The following is a 9,608-nucleotide window of genomic DNA, read 5'->3' on the forward strand; positions in this document are numbered from 1 at the left end:
TTGAGGCTGATTTGGGGCTGATTTGGGGCTGAATTTAAGCATCAAATAAGGATACAAATGTATCTATTATTTGGGCTAAGATTGACATTAAAACCTTGAGTGTTTGATGGTTGAAGTTTGCACACAACATAAGGCAAGTTTGGGCTTGAAATAGATCATATGATATTCTTTTCTAGAATTGGAATAGAATTGATTTTTGGGGCAAATTTGGAGCACTTATTTGAACCAAGATTTTCTTCAATCTTCAACTAAATTTCTCTTCAATTCTTTGTTCCGAATTCCGACGTTGAATTTTCTGAAATAATTCATTTAAGCTCCAAAAACCTATCGAAACATTAAAAGAAACTTCATTACTAAAAAGCACATCAATTATTATAAAAAACCCAAATAAAAACAATAAATACATATGTAAAATAAGAGACTTAATGATACTTTTGATGCACAATCACACCCCCCAACTTAGATTTTGCTAGTCCTCAAGCAAAACAAAACATAAAACCTTTGAAATAAAAAGAATTATAACAACATAATTAGGCTCGACTCATCACACTTAAAAGACCTATCATGCAAACATTGGTATCTTTAATTTAGTGTACACAGTAGCAAATAAAGAAAAATAAGCATACTCACATTCTCTAAATCAAACATCCATACAAAATTCCAAATTCAATCGTATTTATCATGCAACCAACATAATTGATTCACGCGAAAACTCAACTTGTAATCTCCCCTTCTCACTACTACAAACAAGGTAGCAAACTAGAGAAATATTTATATATTTTTTTTTCTTTCTTCCTTGTTTTTTTTTTGAAGATATTATTTATTCTTTTTCTTTAAGTGGTCACTTCCCTTTTGACACGAATACAAACATTTGTGATGAATGCACCCGGTTACTCACAAAGTCACAAACTTAAAGTGCTTTGCATACTCATATTTCAAGCTGCCGTTTGACGTAAAGATAAACATTTGTGATGAATACCCCTAGTTACTGAGCAACTCAAAACATTGGAGTAGATAGAACTTTGTACACATTTGTGTAATAATGATTACTCTATTCACTTAAACCTTGTTTAGGACTAGATCAAAAGGGATAATCACAAGTAAAGCATCACATTCATCTTTCATGCATAATCACACAACTCACACAACTTTTACAAGGAAAGATGTACTTCAATAATCTTAAAAAAAAAGTATGCTATATCTTGCTTTATAAGATATTATCCATCCCAAATTAAAGCATGCAATGTTCAACACAATAAGGAATCCAAAAATGTAATGTTGATCCTAAACAAGACTCGTTCACGTACGAATGCAAATTTTTTTTTTCTAACAAGCATGGTCATCTCACGCATTCAACATAATCAAATATCTAAAATTAAGTTTTACATTATCATCAATGAAAAAAAGAAAGAGAAGAAAGGTATAAAGATTAGAAAACTGTTACTCCCCTTTTGTTCTCAAGGATGAATGTCTGATTGAATTGGACATGAGCTGACTTCTTGCTTGAAATTTTTTTTTTTTTACCTGCATATCACAACTAAAAGAAAACATTGATGTTTTTTTTTTTTTTTTTTGAAAATAAAGAACCTCACACCCCCCAACTTAAGGTAATGCATTGTCCCTAATGCATGAACAAGAAAATATAAGAGATGGAAGAACGAAAAATAAATAAATAAATAAAAGTGAAATAAAAATAAAAATAAAAATAAAAACTCATTACTTCTGATACTACAATGGTATTGGATCTTCAAGATCCAATGTCTCAACTTCAGCCACAACGTTTTCAAGATAAGGTTTCAATCGATGACCATTTACTTTGAAAACATTTCCATTCTTAGGATTTTCTAACTCAAATGCACCATGCTCAGAGATGGATTTAATCACAAATGGACCAATCCATTTGTCCTCAACTTCCCAGGAAAGAGATGTAATCGTGAATTATACAAGAGAACCTTTTGACCAACATGAAAGGATTTTCTAAAAATATGTTTATCATGCAAAGCTTTCATCTTATGTTTTGAAATTTTTGCATTTTCAAATGCATCATTTCTCAGCTCCTCTACTTCATCCAATTGAAGCTTTCTATTTTTGCCAACCTCGTTTTCATTGTCATTGAATTGCCGGATGGCCCAATATGCACGGTGCTCAATCTCAACAGGGAGATGACAAGGCTTTCCATAAACTAGCCTATAAGGAGACATTCCTAAAGAGGTCTTGGAAGCAGTGCGATATGCCCACAAAGCATCAACTAGTCTTAGGGACCAATCTTTACGGTTTGGATTGACTGTTTTCTCTAAAATGTTCTTGATCTCCCGATTTGCCAACTCAGCTTGGCCACTAGTCTGTGGGTGATAGGGGGTACTGACCTTGTGAATTACACCATATTTTTTCATCAAAATTCCAACGGGCTTGTTACAAAAATGTTTTCCCCCATCACTAATCATAGCCCGGGGCATGCCAAAACGAGAGAAAATATTTTCTTTCAAGAATTTGACCACAACTCGATGGTCATTGGTTCGAGATGCAATGGCCTCCACCCATTTAGACACATAATCAACAGCTACAAGGATGAATTGGTAACCAAATGAACTTGGAAAAGGTCCCATGAAATCAATCCCCCAACAATCAAATATTTCCAAAACAAAAATAGGGTTTAGGGGCATCATGTTACGCCTAGTGAGGTTACCTAGTCGTTGGCATCGGTCACATGCAACACAGAAGGCATGGACATCTTTGAACATGGTGGGCCAATAAAAACCACACTGCAAGATCTTGGCAGTTGTTTTCTTGGAAGAGAAATGCCCACCACAGGCTAATGCATGACAAAAATTAATTACACTTGGAATTTCATGATCAGGGATGCACCGCCTAACAATTTGGTCAGGGCAGTATTTAAATAGGTAGGGGTCATCCCAAAAAAAGGTACGCACGTTGCGCAAGAATTTTTGTTTGTCAAGTTTAGACCAATGAGAAGGAATCTGACTTGTGGCTAGGTAATTTGCTATGTCAGCATACCATGGAGAGCCAATGTAGGAAACGGTACCTGCACAAAATAAATTTTCATCAGCAAAGAATTCATTTATTGGAGATTCATCAATTATGGTCTCATAGCTTGAAAGACGAGACAAATGATCAGCCACTACATTCTCTACTCCCTTTTTATCTCGAATTTCAAGGTTAAACTCTTGGAGTAGGAGGATCCATCGAATCAAACGTGGCTTGGCATCTTGTTTTGTGAGCAAGTATTTCAATGCTGCATGATCAGTGAAAACAATAACAAGAGATCCAACCAAATAAGACCTAAACTTGTCTAATGCAAAGACCACAGCTAAGAGTTCTTTTTCAGTTGTAGTGTAATTCAATTGAGCATCATTCAAAGTCTTGCTAGCATAATAAATGACATGAGGTTTCTTATCTTTTCTTTGCCCTAAAACAACCCCTACCGCAAAATCACTAGCATCACACATCAGTTCAAATGGTAAAGACCAATCAGGAGCTTGCATGATTGGTGCAGTGGTCAACAACCCTTTAAGCTTTTCAAAAGCTTCTTGACATTTTGATGTCCAATCAAATTGAACATCTTGTGACAACAAGTTACACAATGGTTTGGCAATGGTACTAAAAGAATGAATGAATCTTCGGTAAAAACCAGCGTGTCCTAAAAAGGATCTCACATCTTTCACAGTCCGAGGGGTAGGTAATTTTTGAATGACTTCAACCTTTGACTTATCTACCTCTATCCCTTTTGAAGAGACAATGTGACCTAAAACAATGCCATGTCTCACCATAAAATGACACTTCTCCCAATTGAGTACAAGATTACTCTCCTCACACCTTTCAAGAACTTTTTCCAAATGCATTAGACACAACTCATAAGAATCCCCATAAACTGAAAAATCATCCATGAAAACTTCCAAAAAATTTTCCACCATGTCACTAAAGATACTCATCATACACCTTTGAAAAGTGGCTGGTGCATTACACAAGCCAAAAGGCATTCTTCTATAAGCATAGGTACCAAAAGGACAAGTGAAAGTGGTTTTTTCTTGGTCTTCTAAAGAAATCTCAATTTGGTTGTAACCTGAGTTTCCATCAAGAAAACAATAGAAAGCTCTTCCGGCTACTCTTTCAAGCACTTGGTCTAAAAATGGAAGTGGAAAATGGTCCTTCCTAGTCACCATGTTCAACTTACAATAATCAATGCACATACGCCATCCAGTTTGGATTCTAGTTGGTACTAGCTCATTATTTTCATTCTTCACTACCGTGACTCCAGATTTTTTAGGGACAACTTGGGTTGGACTAACCCATTTTGAGTTTGCAATGGGGTAAATGATACCTGCATCAAGTAGCTTAAGCACTTCACCTCTTACTACTTCCTTCATGTTTGGGTTCAATCGTCTTTGCATTTGCCTCACAGTTTTAGCCTCTTCTTCAAGATAGATTCTATGTGTACATAAAAGAGGGCTAATTCCTTTCAAGTCAGTAATAGTCCACCCAATTGCTTTCTTGTGTTTTCTCACCACTCTCAAAAGTTCTTGTTCCTGCTCTATGCTAAGTTTTGATGAAATCACAATAGGATATGACCCCTAGAAAAGCATACTTAAGATCACTTGGTAAAGGCTTCCTTTCTGGTTTATAAGGTTGGACAAGAGATGCCTCAGCTTTCACTTGGGGTGAAATCAAAGGCTCAAACGATGGGGTCCATTGACCTATTGACATAATAGGCATTGGATCTAGATAAGTCTCGAGTTCTCTTACTTCCTCATCAACACATTCCAAAGAACAAAATCTTTCATCATGAATTAAAGTTCTCTCCAATGGATCCTTGATCCACTCTCTCTCAAAGTGTTCTTGACAAACTGTTTGGATCAAATCCACCTCTCTAATGTCCTCATGTTCACCAATTTGTTTGGAGACATTGAATATGTTCATCTCCACAGTCATATTCCCAAAAGACAATTTCATCAACCCATTCCTACAGTTGATTAAAGCATTGGATGTAGCTAGGAAAGGTCTACCTAAGATGACTGGGATGGGAGCATTAGAACCTTGAATTGGTGCGGTGTCTAGCACTACAAAATCAACAGGAAAGTAGAATTTATCTACTTGGACCAACACATCCTCAACAATACCCCTGGGAATCTTGATTGACCTATCAGCTAATTGAAGGGTGATTCGAGTAGGCTTGATTTCTCCTAAACCTAACTGTTCGTAAACAGTGTAGGGTATCAAATTCACACTTGCTCCTAAATCCAACAAAGCTTGGTCTATCTTATGACTTCCAATAATGCATGAAACAGTAGGACAACCAGGATCTTTGTATTTGGGAGGGGTCTTAAACTGGATGATGGCACTAGCATGTTCAGTTAGAAAGGCTCTTTCTTTCACATTCAATCTCCTTTTGACTGTGCATAAGTCCTTAAGGAACTTTGCATAAGATGGGACTTGTTTAATTGCATCAAGGAGTGGAATGTTGACTTTCACTTGTTTGAACAATTCATAGATTTCTGAGTTCATAAGATCATGTTTAGGTTTCCCTAACCTTTGTGGAAATGGTGCTCTAGGAACAAATTCTAAATCACTCACTTTGACTCCAATTTTTCTTGAATCATCTCCTTTCTCACTCATCTCTTTCTCATTTATCTCACCTTCTTTGTCACTCAAGCTCTCATTTGTCACTTGTGTTTTGATTTCCTTTTCACTTTCCTTAGATTTCTCCTCCACAATACCTCTAGGAATCTCAAAACCTATAGCTTTGTCAACAATCTTTCCACTTCTAAGGGTAGTGATGGCTTGGACTTGTTCATGGTTTGAAGGTTCACTAGATGAGGATTCACTCATGTGTACCTGACCTCTAGGATTTGGCATTGGTTGAGCTGGAATCTTTCCCTTCTCTTGAATGCTTAGTGATTGAGTCAACTTGGTTAGTTGACTTCGAATGTCATCTAAGGTCCTATTGGTCTGGTCTTGAAATTTGTAAGCTTGGTTGTTGATTCCTCCTTGTGTTTGCATGAATTGTTGAAGAGTATCCTCTATGGATCTCTTATGAGGTGGTTGGTATGTGTTATGTGTGGGAGCATGAAATGGTTGGGGTGGAGGTTGAAATGTTTGAGGTACTGAAGAGCCCTCATTTCTCCATCCAAAATTTGGGTGGTTCCTCCATCCAGGATTGTAGGTCTCAGAGTAGGGATTGCCTACTTGGTTTGAAAATGGCTTTCTAACATTACTTGAATCAGAAGTTTGGCCATATAGCACTTCCTTGAAGGCTGGAATGGTAGGACACTCAGTTGTCCTATGCCCTTTGCTCTCACAAACAACACAACTTTCCTCTGGTTGTTCACTCATTACATGCACTTTTTTAATCTCAAGAGACTCTACTTTCCTAGCCAATGAGGCTAATCTAACATTGAGGTCATTAGTCTCTTTCAATTGGAACTTCCCACTTGAATGAGAAATGGTGTTTCTAGACTCAACATGAAGTGGGAGAGAAGTCTCCCATTGCTTTGTGTTTTCAGCCAATTGATCAAAGAAATCAAAGGCTTCACTTGGTTCTTTGTCATAAAACTCACCATTACACATGGTTGACACTAGCTTTTTAAAATCTGCAGTAAGAGAGTCGTAGAAGAAACTCACTAACCTCCACATCTCAAAACCATGGTGGGGGCATGCATTTAACAAGTCTTTGAACCTTTCCCAAGCTTGGTAAAATGACTCATTTGGACTACAAGAAAAATTCATCATTTGACGTTGTAAGGCTGCCGTCCTATGAGTGGGGAAGTATTTTTTCAAAAATTCAGCTTGCATTTCTCTCCATGTACCTATAGACCTAGGACGCAAGGAGTTTAGCCAAAGCTTGGCTTTATCCTTTAGAGAGAAAGGGAACAATTTAAGCCGAATGGTTTCCTCGGTACATGTTCTATCAATAAAAGTATTACATACCTCTTCAAAGTCCTTAATATGTATGTATGGATTTTCAGAATCCATACCGTGAAATGTGGGAAGAAGTTGAATCATGCCCGGTTTCAAATTGAAAGCTTGTTGGTTAAGAGGCAAGATAATACACGAAGGTGTACTTTGTCTAGCCGGGTGAAGATACTCCCTAAGAGTTCGAAAATTAGGTTGATCATTGAATTGTGGAGGTCCATTACCTTGAACACTCCCTTCACCCTCTACATCTTCAACATTAGCCATGATGAAAAATAATATAACAATTATATGAATATGAAAGGAAAGGAAAGAAAGAAAAAAAATTGCAAATAAAAGTAAATGAAACGTAAAAGATAAAGTAATAGCTCAAAAATAAAAAATACAACAAATTAAGAAATTCTCCAACTAATAAGCAATATTAACAACAATAAACATTAAAAGATAATTATAACAAGCATGAATAAAAAGGCGGTAATACCGGCCAAGCACTTCAAACAATAAATATAAGAAAAATAATCACAACAAAACAACAAAATAAAATAAAATAAACAAGAGGCGGTAAAACCGGCCAAGCACTTCAGACAATAAATATAGGAAAAATAATAACAACAAAATAAAATAAAATAAACAAGAGGCGGTAAAACCAGCGTTATAATATAAACAATAAATATTAGAAACTAACTAGAATAGACAATAAAAGAAAAATGGTTGAACCAACCAAAATCCAATAATTAATAGTCCAGTCCACAGTCCAATATCCGAAAAGTTGAGGTCAAATTTTTTTTTTAGGCGGTAAAACCAGCCATTTGATTTTTTTTATTTATATGTATTTTTTTTTTGTTTTCCAATAATCAAATATAAATTTGTTACCTTTGCTTGCTAGCTCCCCGGCAACGGCGCCAAAATTGCTTGACCTCTTGGATCAATGAATTATCCAAAATAAATCAAATGTTATTTGTTGTGTGGACATGTAAGATCATGGATTGTGCTTGGGCTGATTTGGGGTTGATTTGGGGCTGAATTTAAGCATCAAATAAGGATACAAATGTATCTATTATTTGGGCTAAGATTGACATTAAAACCTTGAGTGTTTGATGGTTGAAGTTTGCACACAACATAAGGCAAGTTTGGGCTTGAAATAGATCATATGATATTCTTTTCTAGAATTGGAATAGAATTGATTTTTGGGGCAAATTTGGAGCACTTATTTGAACCAAGATTTTCTTCAATCTTCAACTAAATTTCTCTTCAATTCTTTGTTCCGAATTCCGACGTTGAATTTTCTGAAATAATTCATTTAAGCTCCAAAAACCTATCGAAACATTAAAAGAAACTTCATTACTAAAAAGCACATCAATTATTATAAAAAACCCAAATAAAAACAATAAATACATATGTAAAATAAGAGACTTAATGATACTTTTGATGCACAATCAATCTCCCTCAAATAGTTTCAGGAGTTTACGGACGTTGTTTTCCTTGGAGTCGATGTGGAATCGCTACTCGGTGATGTGTAGGTCTCGTCGCTCCAGACGAGAGTTCTGGTTCGAAAGGGCCTAAACTTTTGATCCGACTGTTGGATGTCCCTCAAATTTTTTTAGTAGTTTCCGGACGCTGTTTTCCTTGAAGTAGATCTGGAATCGCTAATCCGTGAGGCGGATGTCTCGTCGCTCGAGACCAGAGCTCCGGTTCGAAAGGACCTTAACTTTTGATCCGACAGTTGGATCACCCTTAAAATTTTAGAAGAGTTTCCGGACGCCGTTTTCCTTGGAGTAGATGTGGAATCGCTTCTCCGTAAGGTGTAGGTGTCGTCGCTCCAGACCAGAGTACCGGTTCGAAAGGGCATAACTTTTGATCCGACCGTTGGGTCACCCTTAAAATTTTAGAAGAGTTTCCGGACGCTGTTTGTCTTGGAGTAGATGTGGAATCGCTACTCGGTGACGTGTAGGTCTCCTCGCTCCGGACCAGAGTTCCGGTTCGGAAGTGGCATAACTTTTGATCCGACCGTTGGATCTCTCTCAAATTTTTACAGGACATTACGGACGCTGTTTTCCTTGGATTAGATGTAGAATCGCTAATCGGTGAGGCGGAGGTCTCCTCACTCGAGACCAGAGTACCGGTTCCAAAAGGCATAACTTTTGATCCGACCATTGGATCTCCCTTAAAATTTTAGAAGGGTTTCCGGACGCTGTTTCCCGTGGAGTAGATGTGGAATCGCTAATCGGTGAGGCGGATGTCTCGTCGCTCGAGACCAGAGTACCGATTCGAAAAGGCCATAACTTTTGATTCGACCATTGGATCACCCTTAAAATTTTAGAAGGGTTTCCGGACGCTGTTTCCCCTGGAGTAGATGTGGAATCGCTAATCGGTGAGGCGGATGTCTCGTCGCTCGAGACTAGAGTACCGGTTCGAAAGGACCATAACTTTTGATCCGATAGTTGGATCACCCTTAAAATTTTAGAAGGGTTTTCCGGACGCTGTTTCCCCTGGAGTAGATGTGGAATCGCTACTCGGTGACGTGTAGGTCTCCTCGCTCCAGATCAGAGTTCCGGTTCGGAAGGGGCATAACTTTTGATCCGACCGTTGGATCTCCCTCAAATTTTTACAGGACATTACGGACGCTGTTTTCCTTGGATTAGATGTAGAATCGCTAATCGGTAAGGCAGAGGTCTCCTCAC

General features: G+C 37.4%; 1 protein-coding gene across 1 annotated transcript; it reads right to left on the bottom strand.

Moving 5' to 3' along the window:
- Positions 1-3,001: 3,001 nt before the first annotated feature.
- On the bottom strand, positions 3,002-7,194 carry LOC127905093 (uncharacterized). Its single transcript, XM_052451431.1, has 6 exons — positions 7,077-7,194; positions 5,652-6,542; positions 5,022-5,540; positions 4,604-4,712; positions 4,308-4,446; positions 3,002-3,043 (listed from the first exon to the last, which is right to left on the bottom strand). Exons 1-6 carry the CDS (start codon positions 7,192-7,194, stop codon positions 3,002-3,004), a joined length of 1,818 nt encoding a protein of 605 aa, XP_052307391.1.
- Between the last annotated feature and the right edge of the window lie 2,414 nt (positions 7,195-9,608).

The sequence above is a fragment of the Populus trichocarpa genome, chromosome 3 (assembly GCF_000002775.5).
Source record: "Populus trichocarpa isolate Nisqually-1 chromosome 3, P.trichocarpa_v4.1, whole genome shotgun sequence".
Classification (NCBI taxonomy): domain Eukaryota; kingdom Viridiplantae; phylum Streptophyta; class Magnoliopsida; order Malpighiales; family Salicaceae; genus Populus; species Populus trichocarpa.

Bases quoted from the DNA above. Each gene is read 5' to 3' on its own strand.
- LOC127905093 (XM_052451431.1), bottom strand. From the start codon at position 7,194: ATGGCTAATGTTGAAGATGTAGAGGGTGAAGGGAGTGTTCAAGGTAAT. The intron at 5,541-5,651 runs GTGAGATAAATG...CACAAAGGTTAG, and splicing joins GAGCTTGAGTGACAAAGAAG to GGAAACCTAAACATGATCTT. The intron at 3,044-4,307 runs GTTAGTCCAACC...TATTTTGTGCAG, and splicing joins CCATTGCAAACTCAAAATGG to GTACCGTTTCCTACATTGGC.